The sequence below is a fragment of the Calidris pugnax genome, unplaced genomic scaffold, assembly GCF_001431845.1.
Source record: "Calidris pugnax isolate Ruff unplaced genomic scaffold, ASM143184v1 scaffold57, whole genome shotgun sequence".
Classification (NCBI taxonomy): Eukaryota; Metazoa; Chordata; class Aves; order Charadriiformes; family Scolopacidae; genus Calidris; species Calidris pugnax.
The window spans coordinates 1,819,001-1,842,199 of record NW_015090813.1 but is presented as its reverse complement, the minus strand read 5'-3'; the positions used below and the strand labels follow the sequence as shown (position 1 = coordinate 1,842,199).

At 37.9% G+C, this 23,199-nt stretch overlaps 1 protein-coding gene across 3 annotated transcripts in view; it reads right to left on the bottom strand.

Moving 5' to 3' along the window:
* The window catches only part of ADGRG6 (adhesion G protein-coupled receptor G6), a 141,726-nt gene that overhangs the window by 6,856 nt on the left and 111,671 nt on the right, over positions 1 to 23,199 (bottom strand). For 2 of the 3 annotated variants that reach the window (XM_014939583.1, XM_014939584.1), the window contains 9 exons: positions 22,706 to 22,751; positions 20,735 to 20,841; positions 16,097 to 16,224; positions 14,487 to 14,755; positions 12,453 to 12,567; positions 11,132 to 11,415; positions 6,971 to 7,072; positions 4,794 to 4,946; positions 1,566 to 1,826 (listed from right to left, as the gene is read on the bottom strand). In XM_014939583.1, coding sequence (XP_014795069.1) covers positions 1,813 to 1,826; positions 4,794 to 4,946; positions 6,971 to 7,072; positions 11,132 to 11,415; positions 12,453 to 12,567; positions 14,487 to 14,755; positions 16,097 to 16,224; positions 20,735 to 20,841; positions 22,706 to 22,751 — 1,218 coding nt within the window. In that variant the 3' untranslated portion in view covers positions 1,566 to 1,812. Of the gene's footprint in view, positions 1 to 1,565; positions 1,827 to 4,793; positions 4,947 to 6,970; positions 7,073 to 11,131; positions 11,416 to 12,452; positions 12,568 to 14,486; positions 14,756 to 16,096; positions 16,225 to 20,734; positions 20,842 to 22,705; positions 22,752 to 23,199 lie in introns of those variants that run through there. The other variant, XM_014939586.1, reaches the window with a different exon arrangement.

The following is a 23,199-nucleotide window of genomic DNA, read 5'->3' as shown; positions in this document are numbered from 1 at the left end:
GTTCTGCCTGAAAACTGTCAGGTTCATGAGGAATAAAATCAGTCAGTGGTGATGGACTGGTTAATGCTAGGCATAATGAAAGCACATCAGCTGTACCAATGAAGTACTCAAATCCTTCAGGTTTTTTATTTCTATCATACCCACAAGCTGCCCAACAAAAATCTGGAAATAATTTGATCTGTGTTTTCCGGCTGAGGAGTTGCAGCCTGAACCACATGGAAACAGAACATACGAAACAATCTAGATGCCTGATCTTCCGGCTGAGGAGTTGCAGCCTGAACCACACGGAAACTGAACATACGAAACAATCTGGATGCCTGATTAGAATGAATATGCTTTTCCTAATTTGTATGAACTTATTAGAATGAATATGCTTTTCCTAATTTGTATGAACTTATTAAACCAGGTTTTCTTACTACAAAGTGAAAGTATAAATGTTTTATAGTGTACAATGAGAATGCATTCTCAAAAAAAGCAGAGCAAGACAAAGAAAAGTCTTGATGGCAAAGCAGTTAAAACCTTGATACAAACCTTGGATGCCAAGAGACAAAGGACAGAAGGGTGTTTGGAGCACTGTTATTATCTGGGATAGACCAGCTCATCTTACCAGGCAATGAGCTTATGCCACCTTACACCAACTGCAAATTTCAACTGAAAGTATAAATGTTTTATAGTGTACAATGAGAATGCATTCTCAAAAAAAGCAGAGCAAGACAAAGAAAAGTCTTGATGGCAAAGCAGTTAAAACCTTGATACAAACCTTGGATGCCAAGAGACAAAGGACAGAAGGGTGTTTGGAGCACTGTTATTATCTGGGATAGACCAGCTCATCTTACCAGGCAATGAGCTTATGCCACCTTACACCAACTGCAAATTTCAACCCTAGTGATTGAGCAAGAACCATATGAACAAGAATTATATGGTCCAAAATCATTACATCATGAGGCAAGCCAAGATCCAGTTGCCTAAACACAGGAGTTTAATGCCATCTGAGGTGGCCAAAGGTGCAATCCAAAATCATTACATCATGAGGCAAGCCAATATCCAGTTGCCTAAACACAGGAGTCTAATGCCATCTGAGATGGCCAAAGGTGCAGGAGACTATGAACACAGTCTACTGAGTGTTGATTTCAGTGTCCAAACCAACCGCTCTCCTTCTTCTCTGAGAGTTGCAGATAAAGATGAACTTCAATTCTGGAAACAAATAGGCTTCTGCTAAAGGAATTTCCTATGTTTTTGATTCTCTAATGGTCACTCTGAATTATACGGTGAAGGACAGTTTGAAAAGGCAAAGATAAAGGCAGTAAAGATGAACTTCAATTCTGGAAACAAATACGTTTCTGATAAAGGAATTTCCTATGTTTTTGAGTCTCTAATGGTCACTCTGAATTATATGGTGAAGGACAGAACAGTTTGAAAAGGCAAAGATAAAGGCAACTTAAAATGTTGTGTGTTGGTGTTCCAACACACAGTTGTGTTGGTGTTCCAACTTAATCTGCTTTCCCCAGACTACCGTACACAGGCATTAATGTCAGGACATGGTCTGTCTTCTAAAATGGTATCTTCCAAATGCTTCATATGCCCCATGCAGAGTGCAGACACCCAGAGTTTGAAGCACGCTTATCCTCTGATTCAGCATCAGTGGCGCAAGATGTAATAGTGAGAAACAAGCAGCGTTTCTGATTAGCAAAGTCCTGCGCGTCGATGAGGACATCATGCAAGTGGCATCCCTCCACCCTGCTCAAACCATGCATTCGACAAAAGCAATTCTCACTTTACCTGTGAGGCTTCACCACTGATGAGGAAAGGGCCTTAGAAGACATTATCTATACCACAAACACACGAATGCTCATGTCAATTCCAGGGAGCACATTACAACCATATTAACAAGAGTTGCCAAGACATGTAGCTATTACATTATTTGCCTGCAATTTAGCTAAGACATCAAAATGATAAGTTTAGCTGTACTAAAAAGCAGAATCTTAATGTTATTTTCTATCATTTTAACACGTGAGAAGATATGTCAGTATTTAAAAAACTAACATTAGCAAAAATTTCTTTAGTGTATTACAATAAAATGTGTATTTTGAGGTCAAAGCAAAGTCTTAAAATTTTAAAAATATAGAGAAAGCTGTGGTATTTTCTTAATGTCCAATAAACAATCACATTACAAACTATGATTACATTAACAACTGCAATCCATTTTAGGAAACAATTTATGCATGGGATTAAGCTCACCACTTCTGAAGAAAGTACATGAGCATGTTCCCAACCCCAAGTTTCTTTTAACTTCTTATCTGGAACTGTGTTATTGTTTTGAAGATGAGAACGTACTGCAAGAGCTCCAGCACTAAGTCTCTTTAATTGTCAGACTGATAAAAAGCCCTGAGTCCAACAAAACATTTAAGCACGTTTTCATCACTAATCCCAATACCAGAGGTCTAAGGTTGATCTGTCACGATTACAAATGGGAATTCTCTGTCTGCAGAATGGAGAATGCTCTGCAGCGGAAAGGGTATGATGTTCTCCTCCTCTACTATTAATTTAGTAGTAGCACTGTGATTGGTGAATACCACAGACGATGTTTGTGGAAGACAGCTGACAGAAGTGTCCCTTCACAGGAGAGAGAGATGAAGACAGCTTGTTTAGGACAGCTGGGTGCATCCCACATCAAACCTGAGGTGGCAGCGGGGACAGGCATCCTGGTGAGGGCACCAGCCTTGTTCTCCATGTGGCTGTGAATGGCAGCCCTGAGAGCAAGCTCATGGACACTGGGGAATTTCTAAGACACCGGTCATTCCTACTGTATTCAAAGCAAATGTACTTCATGTATATTCTTGATAACCAAAAAAGACTTACATTCTTAACATACCTGATGCACAAACTCTCATGCTAATGGATACATTGACTACTGGGTTAGTGGTTACAGCCAAAGAGAATAAGAATGAAATTCTTAAAAAAATAAAGGGAATTCTAGATAAAAATTGTGTGCCTAGCTGAACTGGTAATGACCATCAATAAAAATAAGAAGGTATTTCCTGGAAATGATGCCACATTTCAAGAAAGACTGTACCATCATAATGAAACCTTAGGAACTTCTGAAAATGATTTATTCCTAAGAAAAAATGGAATTTTCCTTCCAGTAAAATCAGCTGTTTCATACCTAAAACATTGCTTTTGACAAGTATTTTAAAGCAAGAAAACACACCTTTGGGTTAAATATGTGTGCAGATTTTATTTCTGCTGTTTTAGAAGAAGATTCTGTGATGTTATGTGACTTTTACAGGACAAAAACATGAGTTCACAGGAATCCAGTAACAAAAAAATCTGAACTATTTAAGTGATTTTCTCAAATATTATCTCAGACATAAGCCAACAGACTTGCAAATCGTTCCAGCTCCTCTCTTTTTGTGCTTCTTTAAAGACGATACCTTTTATTACATACACCACTGACATCTAAATAAATTAGCAGTAGATATGGCATGCTATTTGTGGAAGGGAAAAACAACGAATACTCTGGGAACACAGTATTCATTTCCAAGTAGCCTCCACCTGTTGTGCCACCTCCACGTTGCAGTTAAATGGAAGCAGTTTGACCAAGTGAATCAACTTTGATTCACAAGACTTAATTGCTATTTCCAGTTGTGCTGGTAGCTGTTATATTATCTTGGGCAATGAACATCATAGAATCATGGAATTTTTATGGTTGGAAGAGACCTTTAAGATCATGAAGACCAACCATGAACCCTGAACTGCCACATTACCACCAAACCGTGTCCCTAAGCACCATGTCTACACATCTTTTAAACACCTCCAGGGATGGTGACTACCATTTCCCTGGGCAGCCTGTTCCAAGACACTCTGTCAATCAGTCTCCTAAACAGGTCAAAGTCTGCCCTCTGAAAGTCCAATGTGACAGTTCTACTAACCTGCCTCCTTACTCCTCCAAGAATCGAAAACTATAATTTCATGACCACTGCATCCAAGACAGCCTCCAACTTTCACATCAGCCACAAGTCCTTCTCTGTTTGCAGACAAGAGGCCCTAGAGGCCCAGCAGGGCAACTTCCCTAGTTGGCTTCCTCACCAGCTCTGTCAGGAAGTTATCTTCCACACAATCCAGGAACCTTCTAGACTGTTTCCTCTCTGCTGTGTTGCATTTCCAGCAGATGTCTGGTAAGTTGAAGTTCCCCACGAGAACAAGTGGTAGTGACTGTGAGTCTTCTCCCAGCCACTTATAGAATATTTTGTCTGCCTCTTGATCCTGTTTGCATGATCCATAACAGACTCCCACCATGATATCTGTCTTGTTGGCCTTCCTCCTGATTCTTACCAATAAACACTCAACCCTATTGTCACCATCACTAAGTTCAAGACAGCTGAAACACCCCCTAACATACAGGGCCACCCCACCTCCTCTCCTTCCTGGCCTATCCCTTCTGAAGAGTTTATAGCACATCATCTCTCTGTGCTTTGGTTACTCTTGTGTTTACAATGGGGTAATAAGACTTACCTTCTTTTAACCAAAGAGGTGAAACTGTTATAGAAACGGTAAGTTTTGCTTTTGTCACGCCTACTTTCTTTAGTCCAGCACCATACCCAGATAAAAAATATATATTGAATGTACTGTATATTAGGTTATGATTCTTATTAAACAGTAACATTTTAAAAATACTGAAACTATATAAATTGGTGAAATTTTCTCACATTAGCCCTTGGGTAGAAAATACTACTGTACCTTTAACATGACACTACGTATTTACAGATGTACTGTGTTACAGTGCAAGAGCTCACCTGTATGGCTGTTCCGTTTGCAATATGTTGTTGCTGTGGATTTTGACTTGGATGTTAAGTAGGTTGAATTGGAACCAATGGAACTAGAGGATAAGGATTTCCCAAGATTATCAGAACTCTTCTTTATAATATTGGTTGCTGTTTTGCTCCAATCTAAAAATGATTGAAAAGATTTACATAAATAATTACCATAGGTAATAAATGCCCAGTTTATTAAATTATGAACATTTCAGGTATCAGATGCATTTCTTAATGTTGCTTATAACAAACAGCCCGTCCTTTTCCTGTCAGGTAGCTTTGGTTCTTAAGAAATACAATAATTATTCCAACTTGATTTACTTTATTGTTGACCACAGTAGTAAAAATTGGTCGCTCTAACACTAAAAATATCTAATATCTAGCATCTAAAAATATCATTTTTTTGGATGACAGAACTGTAAGACCCAGCTTTCCAGGCTGCAGGAGAGCAGTGAAGATCTGCAGCAGTATCAGATTGCCAAGGTTTCATCACTTGAACAGAGAAATCTGAAGGGATGAGGAGGAAAGGGAGGGACAGGAGCATTTACAGAGGTCTTGTAGTTTTAGGGCTTGATCTGCTGAGGTAGATACTACACACTAGTGCATTTGCACTTGATATAGGGTTTAGCATGTTGGTGGATTATTAAAAAACAATGGATTTTTATCCATTAAACAATGTCCATTTAACAATGGACAGTTATTTAGTAGCTCACATTTGAATAATTTTGTCTGAACCATTAACACAATAGGCTCTTATATATGCAAGTTCACATTTGGCTTAAATTTCACTGTTCTGCCTGAAAACTGTCAGGTTCATGAAGAATAAAATCAGTCAGTGGTGATGGACTGGTTAATGCTAGGCATAATGAAAGCACATCAGCTGTACCAATGAAGTACTCAAATCCTTCAGGTTTTTTATTTCTATCATACCCACAAGCTGCCCAACAAAAATCTGGAAATAATTTGATCTGTGTTTTCCGGCTGAGGAGTTGCAGCCTGAACCACACGGAAACTGAACATACGAAACAATCTGGATGCCTGATTAGAATGAATATGCTTTTCCTAATTTGTATGAACTTATTAGAATGAATATGCTTTTCCTAATTTGTATGAACTTATTAAACCAGGTTTTCTTACTACAAAGTGAAAGTATAAATGTTTTATAGTGTACAATGAGAATGCATTCTCAAAAAAAGCAGAGCAAGACAAAGAAAAGTCTTGATGGCAAAGCAGTTAAAACCTTGATACAAACCTTGGATGCCAAGAGACAAAGGACAGAAGGGTGTTTGGAGCACTGTTATTATCTGGGATAGACCAGCTCATCTTACCAGGCAATGAGCTTATGCCACCTTACACCAACTGCAAATTTCAACCCTAGTGATTGAGCAAGAACCATATGAACAAGAATTATATGGTCCAAAATCATTACATCATGAGGCAAGCCAATATCCAGTTGCCTAAACACAGGAGTCTAATGCCATCTGAGATGGCCAAAGGTGCAGGAGACTATGAACACAGTCTACTGAGTGTTGATTTCAGTGTCCAAACCAACCGCTCTCCTTCTTCTCTGAGAGTTGCAGATAAAGATGAACTTCAATTCTGGAAACAAATACGTTTCTGATAAAGGAATTTCCTATGTTTTTGAGTCTCTAATGGTCACTCTGAATTATATGGTGAAGGACAGAACAGTTTGAAAAGGCAAAGATAAAGGCAAAAAACCTCCAGGTATTTCTATCCTTTTAAGAGTTGCTCCTACATCAACCTAACAGTCCACACAATTCAGTCAGCATACTGTAATGTAGGAGAAAAGCAGTAAGATTGGCTTTTGAATGACCGAGTTTGAATCTCTGGGTCTTTATTTTGTTTTATTTTTTTTTCAGGGTCCAAAGGGCCTTCCAAAACCATGCTCACAGCACTACAAAATTTACCAGCTGCGTTCAGTGGAAAACTGAAAGAGAAGACTTGAGAATTTTTATGAAGTGATATCTGAAAAGTCCCTTGGCAATTGTTAGCACTGAACTGAAAGCCTATGATTAATCTATTTTTCCACATCTCTGGCTCACATTCTGTTATTATTAAAAATAACACAGCTAGCTGTTCACCTGGACTTTTATGGACTACTGCAACACCTAAGGAGGGGAGCTGTGAACTGCTTTTACCTGAATTGTCTGCCAGTCGGAATCTGCCACAACAGAGATGTCTCCTCCATTGTTTCTGCACATTTTCTTTCATGGCACAATGGAATACAAATATAAATAAACCTGTGACAAAAGCAAATAAAGAGCAAATGAAGCATGTATTTATAAACAGGCAAATAGACTAACTAAAATCTTCTAACAAAAGACTATGAAGTAAAAGCTAAGGAAAATCATCTTAAAAGTTGCGCCAGGGGAGGTTCAGGTTGGACATGAGGAAAAATTTCTTCACTGAAAGGGTTATCAAGCATTGGAATGGGCTGCCCAGGGAAGCGGTTTGGGCACCATCCCTGCAGAGTCCCTTCCAGACTAGGCCATTCTGTGATTCTGTGATAAAGTTTTCTTACTGTCATCTATGCCTCATTTAAGAGATATGAAAATTAACTAAAGCTTTCGCACCCTCTAGCTGCTATGTAAGTGCTTGGGATATCAGAAGAGAGAGAACAGGACCCCTTTTATTGACACTGTTGATTTAGATCCAGCTCAGAGTGGATCTTTTAATTTTATTTTTTTTTTTGGCTTAGAGGAAAATAATTAAAAGGTTTTGTCTTTGAACCCAACGAGTATTTTGCAACAGCAAGAACCAGATTGCAAAGTAAATACAGACGCTATTATATTAGCAAGAAGATATTTTATCTCCTCCTGTTCCATGTTTATAGAACTGTGGGCCAGAGTCCTTGAAAACCAGAAGTCTTGTAATTGGCACTAAAGAGTGCCCTAAAAAAGCACACTTGGATGTATGTGCATCACATGCATGTACTTGAAATGACTATGAAAATGGGAAGAATATGTCCACAAGTACTAATTACTACTTACTTCTGAAGAAAATTACCTGGTTTGTGCATGCAATTGCAATAAATGTGTTTTAACAATGTTTTTGTAGAGTTCATCCTTCTCATGCAACTGTATAATCTTCATTTTCAAGATAGAAGCTAAGATCTACTATGGGGTAGAGAAGGTCTTAACTGTGTGTATGGTATGATTTCATCATTCTACAGAGATACTTTGGAGCTAAATATAGAAGTTGGAAATCTCATATGCTCCTGGCGCTTCCCAGGCAGGCACTGGCTGTGGAATCTTCCGTCGTTCTCTGGCTTGGCCTGTTCTTGTTTTACTTTTATTCACTGGGAGAGAGCCAACCTGGGGCTGAACACCTGATGGCAAAATGTTACCACCAAATCCCTCATGATTATATCTTAAACATGAATTACTGCTACATAAAGTGGGTAAACAGGGTTCAGTGCCATACTCTGAGACCGTTCCTTTATGATTATCATGAATATCTCCGTATGTTAAAGCAGATTATGTTTCAGCTGGTATGGAACACAATGGCAGGGTATAGTTTAGAAAAAACTGCTCTAGAGCTTAAAATTATCTTCTCTCCTCCCAAGTGCTGAGATCTAATTTTGCATGAATGCTTATCATTGAACTGAACTTGTATTTGCTCACAGCTCTCAGGCCAGGCTGTGACCACTGACACCAGTCAACTTTATGTACAGGTTGTGTCATGAAACAAATTTTTTGAAAAATTTTTCATGAGATGATGGGATAAAAAAAAAGAGAAGCACAATTTAAGGAAGGCAAACATACCTTAATGCATCCCATATGCAAGCTCTATTGAATTATGGTTACTATGTTTGCGTTTAGTAAAATATTTCTCTTGTGTGATTTCCTTTAAGGACAGAGTAATTCCAATGCAATCACTAGAAGCTCTTACAGGCTTAGAATCATGCAGTTGTTTGTGGCCCAAAGTACCTCTTAGGACTTCTGTACAGGTACAAACTTACTAAACTGACGCTTAATTAAATTGCGGTGAATGCTTGGAATATTCTGAATGGTTAAAAAAGAAAATGTGTATGTCTACAGTAATACAAAATGAATGTACTGCATTAAGTACTTTGCCTTTGCCCTGTCTGGGCTTGGTCTCTGAATTTTTTTTCTCTGTATTTCATTATTCATTAAGTTTACAATGTGCTTTAGTAATACATCCTTGGTTTTGTTTCCTAGAGCCAAATCAGACCCTAGGCTTGGCTCTAGCTTGGCTCTGACTTGAAAGTATTTGGCTTGCCCAGGCATATATATAAAATGAGCAGCCAAAAAAGAGATGTTCCCAGATATTTTATTCCGAGCATCAAAGAGAGAAAAATCATTTCCTATGTAGATGAAATAGCAAAGCACAGTAACACCAGTAGTTGCTGCGATTTACTTTTTCACTGCCAATGCACAGAAAACTAGGTTGATGGAAGCTTCTGGTATAGCTTAAACTACTAGTGCAGTTTTCAAAAAACTTGCGAGAAAGAATAAACATATTTACTGAGGGCTCAATAATTAAGCTCATGTTAATACTGACGAAAGACTTGTCATACTGAACTGCTTTTTTCTGCTAGGAAACTCATCCAGATACAAATTCTAAATATTTTTTTTCTCCATTCTATCCCCTTACTGCTACATGTGCACTACACCAGTTGTATGTGATTTTAAACATCCTATTTCTTGTTTCTTTAGCTTTGTCTAGCTCTTTCTGACACAGCAGTAACCATTTTCAGGTACGGGATTGCTATCTTCCTGTGCTTGATATGACAGGCCTGAACGTATACTGTGCCATCTTTGCTACTAGAATCTGTGAAAAGCTCATCACTCTTCTTCTTTTTACATTTACTCCTCGGGTTTTTCAGTTTCATCTTCTGACTTAACTGCTTTCCAAATATTCATTTTTCCATTGAACAGTGCTATTACCCCACAGAGACTTAAGCAGCAGTGATCAACCTTGTGCACACTCTGCACAGACAAGCTGAATGGATTGCACTGGAAATTCTGGATACAGAGAATTGTTGAATTTGATCCTTGGCCTGCTTTTCAGAGTTTTACTCTTTTTTTTCATGTTCTTCCCATACTTCTAATCTCTCTAGGCCCTTCTGAATTTCTAACATGGACACATTGCAGCAGATACTTCATTATGCTGCTAGGGGAGTATCAGAATTGGTCCTTTGGAAAATAAAGTCTTTAGTAAGAACAATTCCAAACAATTTTTGCCGTTTTGCTTAGCATTTTAGGTTGAAACTGACCCAAACCAAAAGCCACAACACTATTCTCTTTCCACGAAAGCTCAATAAATCTCTAGCACAGTAAATACGTCTCAACTGTAACAGATAAAACCCACACAGTGTAACATTAAGTACTTTTTCCATAAAGGGAAGATATTTTGCTGACCCTGGGAAAATTTATTTTTTATCGCAATATTTGTGTGGCATAACACACGTTCTTCCAATGGCATTCCTGGGTTTGTTTTTTGTTAATTTTTTGGGGGCAAATTTATTTTTTCTATCAATGTGTGTGTGGTATAACATATGCCCCTCCCATGACCTTCTTGGGTTTTTCTTCTTGTTATGTTTTTAATTGTTCTTTATTAGTGGGTAGGGCAAGCGGGGGTGGAGATTCTTTCGTCATTTGGTACATACGCAAATTTCAACTCTGAGTTGAAAGTCTTTTAAATGTCAGCTATATAACTGTAATTTATAACTATTTGACTGCAACTTATAGCATTTTTCAGGAGGATTAACTATGTTGGAAAAGTAAAATATTTAAAACATCAGTAAAGGAAACAAAAATAAGCTGACTGTAACAGTCGCTGGATTTTTCTTAAAGAACCAAAGAATATTTCTTATCTCCATGCTATCTCTCCACATTGAAAAAAGACTGACTTTTGTTTTATGAGCTTCTCATGACTTAATAAAACAGTTATGAGCTTTACAGATTCTCTGCAAGGATAAATTAAGGAAAGAGGCTTCCAATATTCATTATAATCAGTGACAGGAAATGTTGAAGGTCATACAGCATCTATCTCAACAGAGATCACTTTGGACTGTTAGCTAGGAATAGCACCATTTATAATACAGTGCCTTTTATGGAAAGACCTTGAAACATTAATTAATTTAACTAAGATATTCAACCCTTATACAGTTGGTATCATTATTCTGCATAAGGGGAAACTAACGAGGGTTTGCTATCAAGGAAAAATCTAGACAGCTTGGATCTGAGTTCCCTGGTCAAATCATTGGACATAATATGTCTCACAACAGCAGCATGTGAAATATTATTTGTTCACAGGAAAGAAATTCATCTTACCTTGCAATGAATTGAAAATTGAGAAGAGGTACAGGAAAGGAAGAGTTAAGGGACCCCAGGCAAAAAAAGCAAAGCCCCACGTCATGCCCAGGAGGAAGGTCAGGCTGACCACACTTCGGAGGTTCCTCAAGATCTCTTCCTTCAGGCTCCGATTAGTTCTTTTCCCATTCCTCCCACAGATCTGCACCATCACCACAATAAACATGGCAACATTCATCAGAAACATGATTCCAAAGTAGCCGGCACAAGTCACGTAAAACACAACTTCATTCTTGATCCAGCAGCTGTAAAAAAAAATTACAAAAATATCATCATTTTTAGATAACGCAAACTATCCTCCAATTATTTATAGGACTACAAGGGAAATCGGTCTATGTGTGATACCACTGATGCAGAGCTCTACTTGGAAATGCAACCTCTGTCCTTTTTCTGTTTGTAAATATGATGAAGACCAGCGGCATCTTAAGTGACTATGGTGTACAGTACAACCATGTCAGAAATCTGAGGGTTGTACCACATTTTAGTTAAAACTAATTAAAAAGGAAAGCTGACCTCAGATACAAGCTGTGGGAGCTACAAACCCACATTTATACTTAGTATGCTCAGCATACTTTCATCTGTGTGCAGCACTGGATGCTGTAGTAACAGAATGGGCATACTTGGATCTTCAGTATTAAAATTTCAAGTTTCTGCCACTTGATCTAAGGAAAAACTCGTACATCTCTGGAGAAGAAGCAGGATAGGTAGTCCTTTGAGGAAGCCATTAGACAGTCAGCCATGTAGCTTATTCCTCTAGCAGCAACTGACTGGAATGCATGATACTTTAATAAAAATGCAGAATGTCATTTTATTTATCATGACGAAGTTTTGCCAGGCAAGAACAAAAAACGAGGTAACAGTCATATAAAAATGTGGGCATTTGGAGATTATTATCTGGACATCAACAGAAGAACATAGAAAGCTATTAAACTATATTGACCAAAGGCTAGTTTATTTTTATACTACTTCTTTCTTTGCTCTTACCTAGAAGATAGAGCTTTCATTTAAGGTAAACCAAACCAGGTATTTATTTTATTTTCATGACAAAACTTATAAATTATTCTTTTGCCAGAGGAGCATTTGTACCTGGCATTGGGTCATGCAGATTTTTTTGCTCCAATTTTCCTTATCGCCTTCTTCACATTTCAAATTAAAGTAATTTAGAAGACAATTTTGCCCACTTCGCTTGTTTAATGCACCTCTGACTTTTCCAAAGCAATCTGACTGATGTTATTTTTTTTTCAGATTGCAAATGCTAAATTAGATTAAAAGAAATACTCACAAGTCGTCTCCTCCTTGCCCATTAACATCTTTGCCGTATAACTCCTTGCCATAAATCTGACTTGCATTTGTATTAGCACTTGCTAAAACAATTGCTATCACCAGAGCTGGCAAACCTGTAACACAAGAAAAACTTGTAGTTTGCTTTCAGATCTCCTAAACCTTCATAATCACCAGAACAAAACTGAATTACTGATGTCTCCATCCCTATTGCTTTAGTACAGAGTGTCCTGAGGTAGTTCTACGTTCAAAAACTGCACAGAGAAGGAAACAATTTTTCAAACAGTACAAACCTATAAATATATAGGCACTTAATGGACATTGATGAATAAGCCTCATAATGTTCTGTAAGGTAGAAAATGCTATCTTGGTATGCCATATGGAAGCTAAAGTAAAATAATCTCTCTTAATTACCCAAATTTAAATTTGCAATTGCAAATTTAGGCTCTCATAATGTACCGAGAAGAAGATTAACAAACTATTTTAAAAATAAGATCTAATGGAGGGATGGTATTGGGATTTTTTAATGGAATTTTTTCTTCAGAGATGCTAATGTCACTTGATTAGGCTGGGGAACCAGGGAACATGAACTTGAACCCGTAATTTCTCTACTGCTTCTCTCAACTGTAAATTTCTTCTCTTTTTCTACAGCATTAGATATCCTTCACTTAAATGTGCCCACCCAGAAATCAAGCAAACTATGTATTTTTTCAGTAATAAGGTAAAGGCAATACTTTTGGAAAACAGACAACTATGAGGAAGAGAACTCTGTGCAGAGAGGTACAGGTCACAGAAAAGAAGCGTACGTTTCCTGACATGCCTTATTTACATGTCTTATCCTTGCTGTGACAAAACAGATTCAAAGGGGAAGAGGTTAATTTGCTTTTCCGACCACTCAGTCCTTGTCCTCTGCTGAGGCTGCCAAAGAGGATGCTAGTTGCCAATGGAAAGACATCAATTTTCAGTTGGACTGAGGTCAGTGCTCTAGCCATGAGGTTAATGGCTTTGTATTGTGTTGTATTATTTCAAACACAATATGTGCATTCAGGCAGAAGGCAAAGATTCCTGATATAGAAGAAAAATGAAGAATAAAAGCCTTGCTGCCTGAGCCTCGCAGTTATTTTTCAGCATTATTTTCCATTTCAGTCCTGCAGCGTACACTGCTTAGGGCAGGCAGGATCTCTCTGCGGTTAAAACACGGTGCAGAAGCTCAGGAAATTTTGGTTGTTTCTGATTCCGCCATAGGCTTTGTACTTGTTGGCAAGAAACTTGAGCCTGGGTTGAAAGCTTTTTGAAAGTCAATGCAAAGATCCCCATAGGCTTTGTAGCAACTACAAGAGCTTCTGGATTCATTGTGCCATGGTTCTCCACAGCCATATCATGACATGTCATGTCATATCATGTCATATCATGACACTAACATTTCCCCCCTCCCATTCTGGCCTCTCTGGAAAGTAAGACCAGTTTATCTGGTCGCTCCACTCCTCCTCGGGCTGTGAGCTGGTCTGGGTGGAGAGTGCCAGTTATGGTGTATTTGCACACAATCACACTGGGGAATGTGGTGGCAGAGAGGGCTGGCTGTACCCCGGCACTGCCACACGGAGCTGACTGTCATTCTGTTCTGCCTTTGTGTAGCATCCTTTCAAAATACATGCTATGTCAGTCATAGAATCATAGAACCATTTAGGTTTGAAAAGACCCTTGAGATCATCGAGTCCAACCATCTACCCTACTCTACAAAGTTCTCACTTACACCATATCCCCCAACACCACATCTAAACGGCTCTTAAACACAGCCAGGGATGGTGACTCAACCACCTCCCTGGGCAGCCTATTCCAATGCCTGACTACTCCTTCTGTGAAAAACTCTTTCCTAATGTTCAGTTTAAACCTACCCTGTTGTAGCTTGAAGCCTTTCCCTCTTGTTCTACCACTAATTACCTGGGAGAAGAGACCAGCACCAACCTCTCTATAATGTCCTTTCAAGTAGTTTTAGAGAGTGATGAGGTCACCCCTCTGCATGTACCGAACTTACCCCAGCCAATGATGCAAAACTTCAGTATATACCGCCGTATATAGGTGTTGAACACTTTCACTAGAGCGATGTACATATGAACAGCTTCTAGTCCCATCCACGTAAAGGTGGCCAGCAGAAAAAAGTGCAAAAGTGCAGCTACAGCTATGCAGAGGCCATCTATGTCAAATGATGCAATCCAACCATCAAGCAAGAAGATCAGGTTAAGAAAAAGCAGGGCTGTGCTCAAATTCATCAGGATTTTGGATGGATAATCCCTTCGCAACTTCCTAATGAGAGAAATACAGGTGTATATGATTAATTGGCTTGAATCACCCAAGCTGCTTAACAGAAGCTGGGTTTACCAGTTTACAAAGTAAATAAAAGACCAGGGATCTTCCTCCTAGCTGTAAGCCTTTTTGGCAATAAGGCATAGTGATCTGTATGTCTCTGTGATATCACTGAAGGCTTCTGCTGTATGTGGTGGGGGAAAGCCACCACTTTCTTTGGGTACTTGAGCTAATTTAGCAGCTGATTTATTATTATACAATACAATGTGTTTTGTACTTCAAATGAAAACTGAAGAAAAAGAAAACTGTCAAAATACAGCTGACCAGAAGCTAATCTCTTTCCATTTTATTTGTAAATCTTTGCTTAATTTTTGGAAAATATTTTCCAGAGCATGATGTTTTCTGTTTGCTTAATTGATTTTGTTGTTGTTTGGTTTGGTATTGTTTTTGGTTAGTTAGTTGGTTGGTTTTTTTGGTTTTGTTTTGTTTTGTTTTTAGTAATGGGATCTCAGGAAGATTGAAGATCAAGTCAATTTTCTGTTTTAACTGATACACATTGAAATGTATGAACCGAGGGGCAAGATAACAATTCCTGCCATCTGTGACCAGAACATTACACCATAGGTAATGCAATAGGAATGCAATCATTGAACATATTTAGAACTCGAAAACCCCAGCTCCCCCTCCTCCCCCAGCAAACTATCCTTCTTCAGCAGCTACTCTGCCCTGTCCTGTCACAGGCAGAATGGTTCCTTTGTGTTGACATGACGTCATTTTCTCTTTTCACTGTTCGCAGGACTGTATCACTTCAAAACTTTTGCATTCCCTTGAGTCACTTTCCTATTTCAGTAGGACTGCTGTTGAAATTGTTGTAACACTTCAAAATTTACTTGATTTTATTTCTCTTCCCACTGACTTCTGAAGGGCTTTAGGTTGTAATTGCTTTCAATGGAAGTTTCTCTTTTTATACTTGGGACTTGTTTTGCTCACACATGCAAGATTTGTTTTGTTTTCACAAAAAGCCTGGTTTTGGATTTTAAAATAATATATATCTGTTTAGAATCTAGAGGATGCTGTACTCCCAACAGAGAAAATTCTGAGACACATTAGCCTTGTTGTCCAGGCTGAGCAGCACAACATGTTGGAAAAAAAAGGAAAGAGCCTGAACCATGAAAAAATTTCCACTAACAACATCTTGACCATGATTTTGCAGTTATTTTTTTTTTTAAACATAGATTCCCCTTCCTAGACAAGTAAACCACACAAAGCTTATAACTAATTTATTGTATTATCACATACAGATACCTCCTATATGATGTTTTTCATGGAACTAATACTTACTCAAATGCAATATATGTCAGAAGAGTTGCAGCTGAAAATATAGCAGATATCCCACAGCCTATGTAAGTGATAAAGGTGAGGACCTTGGTATTCTGTGGGTCTATTTGTGTGACGGTTCTCTGAAGGTCCTACGTGAGAGAGGAGGAAGAGGCATCAGTTATAGCAAACACCTTTTCCGTGAGCACAACATTATTTCTCAGTAATCTGTCAAGTAAAACTCAAAAGCACTTTGGCAATAGCACTATAACCCTGACATTAGGGTTCATGTTTGCTGAGTATCCTCAGTCTATAGTCGTTACACCTCTCACTTCCTTCCCATAGCTCTTGAAAACATTGTGCTTTAAGTATTATAACTGCTGTGATCAGCAGATCAGACAGAGCCTGATACTGACCCTTAGAATTCATCACCAACAATTCAAATGCACTTCCCTGGAAAAATTTCCCCTTTCCAAACTTTTTAGTTCACTTGCTGGTAGACAACTCTCTTCAAGTAGATATTTATGTTCAATGTGCGTGCAAAAGTGCAGCTACAGCTATGCAGAGGCCATCTATGTCAAATGATGCAATCCAACCATCAAGCAAGAAGATCAGGTTAAGAAAAAGCAGGGCTGTGCTCAAATTCATCAGGATTTTGGATGGATAATCCCTTCGCAACTTCCTAATGAGAGAAATACAGGTGTATATGATTAATTGGCTTGAATCACCCAAGCTGCTTAACAGAAGCTGGGTTTACCAGTTTACAAAGTAAATAAAAGACCAGGGATCTTCCTCCTAGCTGTAAGCCTTTTTGGCAATAAGGCATAGTGATCTGTATGTCTCTGTGATATCACTGAAGGCTTCTGCTGTATGTGGTGGGGGAAAGCCACCACTTTCTTTGGGTACTTGAGCTAATTTAGCAGCTGATTTATTATTATACAATACAATGTGTTTTGTACTTCAAATGAAAACTGAAGAAAAAGAAAACTGTCAAAATACAGCTGACCAGAAGCTAATCTCTTTCCATTTTATTTGTAAATCTTTGCTTAATTTTTGGAATATATTTTCCAGAGCATGATGTTTTCTGTTTGCTTAATTGGTTTTGTTGTTGTTTGGTTTGGTATTTTTTTTGGTTAGTTGGTTGTATGGTTTTGGGGTTTTTTGGGGGTTTTTTTAGTTTTTTTTGTCTTGTTTTTTTTTTAGTAATGGGATCTCAGAAAGATTGAAGATCAAGTCAATTTTCTGTTTTAACTGATACACATTGAAATGTATGAACCGAGGGGCAAGATAACAATTCCTGCCATCTGTGACCAGAACATTACACCATAGGTAATGCAATAGGAATGCAATCACTGAACATATTTAGAACTCGAAAACCCCAGCTCCCCCTCCTCCCCCAGCAAACTATCCTTCTTCAGCAGCTACTCTGCCCTGTCCTGTCACAGGCAGAATGGTTCCTTTGTGTTGACATGACGTCATTTTCTCTTTTCACTGTTCGCAGGACTGTATCACTTCAAAACTTTTGCATTCCCTTGAGTCACTTTCCTATTTCAGTAGGACTGCTGTTGAAATTGTTGTAACACTTCAAAATTTACTTGATTTTATTTCTCTTCCCACTGACTTCTGAAGGGCTTTAGGTTGTAATTGCTTTCAATGGAAGTTTCTCTTTTTATACTTGGGACTTGTTTTGCTCACACATGCAAGATTTGTTTTGTTTTCACAAAAAGCCTGGTTTTGGATTTTAAAATAATATATATCTGTTTAGAATCTAGAGGATGCTGTACTCCCAACAGAGAAAATTCTGAGACACATTAGCCTTGTTGTCCAGGCTGAGCAGCACAACATGTTGGAAAAAAAAGGAAAGAGCCTGAACCATGAAAAAATTTCCACTAACAACACTATAACCCTGACATTAGGGTTCATGTTTGCTGAGTATCCTCAGTCTATAGTCGTTACACCTCTCACTTCCTTCCCATAGCTCTTGAAAACATTGTGCTTTAAGTATTATAACTGCTGTGATCAGCAGATCAGACAGAGCCTGATACTGACCCTTAGAATTCATCACCAACAATTCAAATGCACTTCCCTGGAAAAATTTCCCCTTTCCAAACTTTTTAGTTCACTTGCTGGTAGACAACTCTCTTCAAGTAGATATTTATGTTCAATGTGCATTGAAAATGTAATTTAGAAGTATTAATACTTCTGACAGTATGTAGCATTGAAAATGTAATTTAGAAGTATTAATAGTGAGATATGCAACATTCTGGGGAGTTTCTGACATCACTTCTCCTTATTAAGTTCGTAAGAGTCAATGTAGCTAATCATCTACAGGTGAAACCAAGGGCAAGATACTGCTTTTTGGTTTTACGGTCTGTTTTGACATGCAAACTACAGTTATAAATAGAATTGGTCAGAAAAATAGTGACAAAGACAACATTTAAAAAAAAAATTGGAAATGAAGCAGGAACATTCTGAGGATTTTTTTTTCCAGTTTTGTATCCAACTGTAATTGCTGCATAGTACCGTCTGAGAATAAATGCCAGTGTTATTTCCTTTAAGGACAAGAAAAAAATGAGAATTTTGGATCTATATCACTGTGGAGTAAATGTGAGCAAATACTAACATATAATGGTGTCCTTTCTACAGTCAGTGTCACTGTTGTCCCTAGCAAAACTATCTAGCAAAAAGAAACCAAGAAAACGCTACAAAATACACCATTCTTCATAGGAAAAGAAAGGGGTTTATGTAGTTTTTTACACCCTGTCCCAACCTTATATGACAGTTTGTTTATATATAAAAGGAGTATGTTATTTGAAAATAATTTAATATCTAAAGTCAGAAAAGATTATTCAAATGGAAAGCAATTAGAAGGGACAAAACTGTGTAAAAGTCTACTGGAACACAGCCCAAATTCAAAGAACTTCTGCCTTATTTCCCACTGCCACAAAAGCATTCAGGGAAGAGAAGGGACTCATTGAATATATCCTAAAGAAAGCCCTTTTTTTCTCCTTTCGAGGATGAAAAGTGAAACAAGACCACAGTTTAGCTTGCAAAAAAAGACAAAAAGCTTGTGGCTTTTTCATATCTCCATCTGAGCATGACGTGAAGAGAGCAGCTCTATTTAGAAGGCTCTGGAAGGCCAGAGCTGAAAAAGCCAGTACATGTGGCTTCCTTGTGTGGGTAAGTCCTGTGTGTCATTGCAACAAGTTAAATCAAAACCCAAATACTTCCACAGCATTGCTGGGATCAGGAGCAAACATCTTTGCTTCGGGTATGTTTTAGAGGCTAAAGAATGTTAATTTCAGATGGAAGGAAACTTTTCAGCCCACTGCTGAGCATAAAAAGTCACCAAATATTAAGAAAAACTTGGAAAAACTTCACGTGTGCAAGAATTGCTGGAGGCACCTGAATGCTAGAGGAATGATGTTACTGAGGCTGAAGTGCTTTATATGCTTCCTTCTTTCATCTTGCTCATGGGCTACGCTCTACCTATCTCAACCTCCCAGACTGGAAACTTTGCTTAAAGCTTTAATATCATCTGAGTTCCATGTTTTGTACCAGCCCCCAGTGGGCAGACTTTTTCCAGGGGAAGTCCTGTACTGCAAGTCATCCCCAAAGCTGACTAAAGCCATTTGTAAGAAAATGGCAAACGTGGGTTTACACATTCACAGAAGAAGGTATTGCTTTATACTTTTTGACATTATGTAAAAATAAAAATACATCTTGACATTATGTAAAAATAAAAATACACATAATTTTGACATTATGTAAAAATAAAAATACATCTTGTCAGATTTGCAACCTAAATGTGTAAGGGGCAATTTAGCCCCTTGAGTCTGAGGATGAAAGGGAATTATGGTGCTCCCTTGGCTTTTCATCCTCATTAGCAGTTTTACTGACTGTAGGACATTTCTCTTTCCCTGACAGTTTTCCCTGACAATACGAGTCTCTCTTTTTTTTTGTTCTGAAAACAGCACCTCAACATTTTCCTACTACTTTTTTTTTTTTCTGCAAACAACTTCCCACTTTCCTGATCTTGAAATTTCAATTCTACCTTGACCTGTTTCTTACTCTCCTGTCTCAGCTGCGGATATTTTTTGTCAGATTATATTGTGAAGGGAAGTGACAGGGACCCCGTGCACCTTAGGACTCATTAGATTTTTTTCTGTTTTGCTAGTGGAAGTGTTAGCACTGGGACTTGCTTTTACAGTCCCTGACTTGCTTTTTCAACCAGCCATGTCTCGACTTTGAAGTTGGATGTTATAATATGCTATTTTTATTTTTATATTGATAAGAAATCTCAACCCCGGGTCTTTTGGGGCACAGTACTTTTCAAAATCTAGAATACTTTTATGGGCACGTTTTAATTTTTACTTTATACTACTTAGCTACTTGTAAAGAACAAAATAATGATAATAATAATAATAATAATAATAATATACTTTCATTACTAACTATTCATTTACCTCATTCCTGAATCCTTATCATTAGCTATTTTGAAAAAGAACTTTATGACAACAGGGGGAAAGATGATGTACTATTATTATTAAAAATCATGTATAAAAGCAGTAACTCAATTAACAAAAATGAGAGCTGTCTTTTGTCCAAGACAAAAACTGCACTGCTATTCCTAGGAAAGATAACTTGGTGAAGTTTGCCTACCATTAGGACCCCGAAGTGTGTGAGGTGGTTGCACAAGCAAACCGTCTCGTTCTCATTGGACTCTGCATCCACTTGGCAGCCCTCAGGGTTCCAGCCACCGTTGCCACCTGAGGAAATGAAATGGGACAAACCACACTTTCCAAATGGGACAAACCACACTTTCCAAATGGGACAAACCACACTTTTCCAAAAAACTCCCATCACCACCTCTTTTAACAGATTTCTCATTTTGTCTTCTGCAGAAGTGCTTTCTCAAATTGAACAACTGAACATTAAAAACAACCAGGAAAAAAGAAACTGTCAGATTTCCTATTTTCTACAGAGAATCACACCAGATGAGTGTTCCTACTGAGCAGAAGCAACAGAGGGAGGTCTGTAATAAAGGTAGAAAGCATTTTGGCTAATGAGGGATGAATAAGAGCTACCGTGTGGATCACACATTAAGACACACCTTAGTTTTGCCCAACAATAGGTGGTTTTAGAACTCCCTTTTCCACACTTCCGTGATGTCTACACCTGCCTCCCTCCTACTCATGTATCCCCAGGCACATCAAAGCATTTATGACCCAGGAGTAGAGGGTCCCACCCTTCCTCTCTGCAGCGGGTAACACGGGTGGAATCCCAATTATCCTTTCGGGCCTTAAGAAAAAGCATGAACTAAACTATCCCCTACTTGCTCCACCTGAAAAGGCTATTCCGAAAAATAAGGAGAAAAATTTCATTTTTAAAAATTAAATGTTAAAAAGTAAAACTTGTATTTCTGATTAGAGAATCACAGAATCTTCATGGTTGGAAGGGGCCCTTGAGATCGAATCCAACCACAAAAAAAAAATAAATTAATTTTTCCCTGCTAAAATATGAACTGATTTTGAGAAATAGTTCATATTCTTTGAACTCTTAAAGACATTTTTGCACAACTCCAGGCAAAATCCAGCAAATTATCTGACTGGCCCCATAACTTTACCTCAAATTCAAGACAGAATCTCTCAAAAAACTGTGAACATGCTCCAAAACCACTTAAAAGTCTCTCCCACTCAAGCAGTCACTGAGAATAGTTTCCTCCCTGTGTGTTTCTCCTTTGATGTGCTTCTTAAGTTTAGCTTCCTAACTAGATTATTCTTTTTTTTGGCTCTTTTTTATCCTTCTGCATTCTCCTCAGTTCTCCTGTCTGAATTCCCTGCTTTCAAGTACAACTTTGGTTGGTAAATCTTTTTTCTTGCAAGACTCTGTACTAAACCCCTCCAACTGCTGAAGGCAGTTACTCCTTCACTCTATATGCTTCATTGAAAGGAAGAGCAACATCTCAGTAGTGAAGTCTAAAATAGAAGGATGTGGAAAGTCATCCCAGAGAATGGCTTTGTCTGTACAAAGGATGAAGGGCATGAGCATAAACACACACAGGGGTTAGGCAGGAGCAAGGAAGAATGGGCTAAAACTCTGCCTTGTGAACACGTGTCTCTATATGGGACCTCATCATGCCAACTGTTATCCATTTACAAGGTGGGTGAAGTTTGTGTAATGTAGTTCCTTCTTCCAAGGGAAAATAAATAAATCTGAAGTTTACTAACAGGCACAACCTAACAATAAAATAACCCAACATTTTAAAAATGATGAGTTAAAAGCATGGCTAAGAACCATTCGTATGTCTGAGCTGCATTACTATTTAATTTGTATATACGGACAGACCAGTGAAAAATGGCTATCAGATACAGAAAAGTAGAGAAACTTAATTCACAAATTTAAAATGTTAGACAAATTTACATGAAAAAAACTTTTTAAAAGGATATTTAACATCTGCTGTTACAAGCAACTGTACTGACCAGAAGAAATGATACAGTCTAAAGACATAATCTAATTCTAAAAGGATTGATTAAGAAGGAAAATGGCCAAGCCTGTGATTGATTTTAAAACTTAGACACTTAGACACCTTTATTCCCCCTATAAAAGAAATTAAACTATTTTTATACGTACCATTTTTGTTCATATCCCAGAAGACACAGGTAGGCTTAGGATCTTCCTAAGAAAAATGAAAAAGTAGACTTTGTATACCTCTTCAGATGTAAATCTCATCAACATACATGTTTACAACAGATGTTTTACCACATATCTTTTCATTTAATGAGCAGAAGAATAAATATCATTTTGATTGTTGAAATTTTGTCTAATGTCAAATTAGAAATTATTCTGCTAGAAAGACAGATCTGCCCAGATTATAAAATCTAGAGCACTGTTCCCCTGCACTGTTCCCTTTCCACTTCCTCAGAATAATGAAGTTTTATTGTCTCATTAAAGTTATCCATTAATATGATTTCTTTACAGAGTCTGAATACTTTTTACTGTTCACTTCCTTAGGACTTGTCAGTGCATCCTCTAATCAAAAGCCCACTGAACATACGTGGAGGTTGTTTTGCCTGACCTTAAAATAATCATTATAATGAAATGCAAGATGAAGTTAATTGAACTGT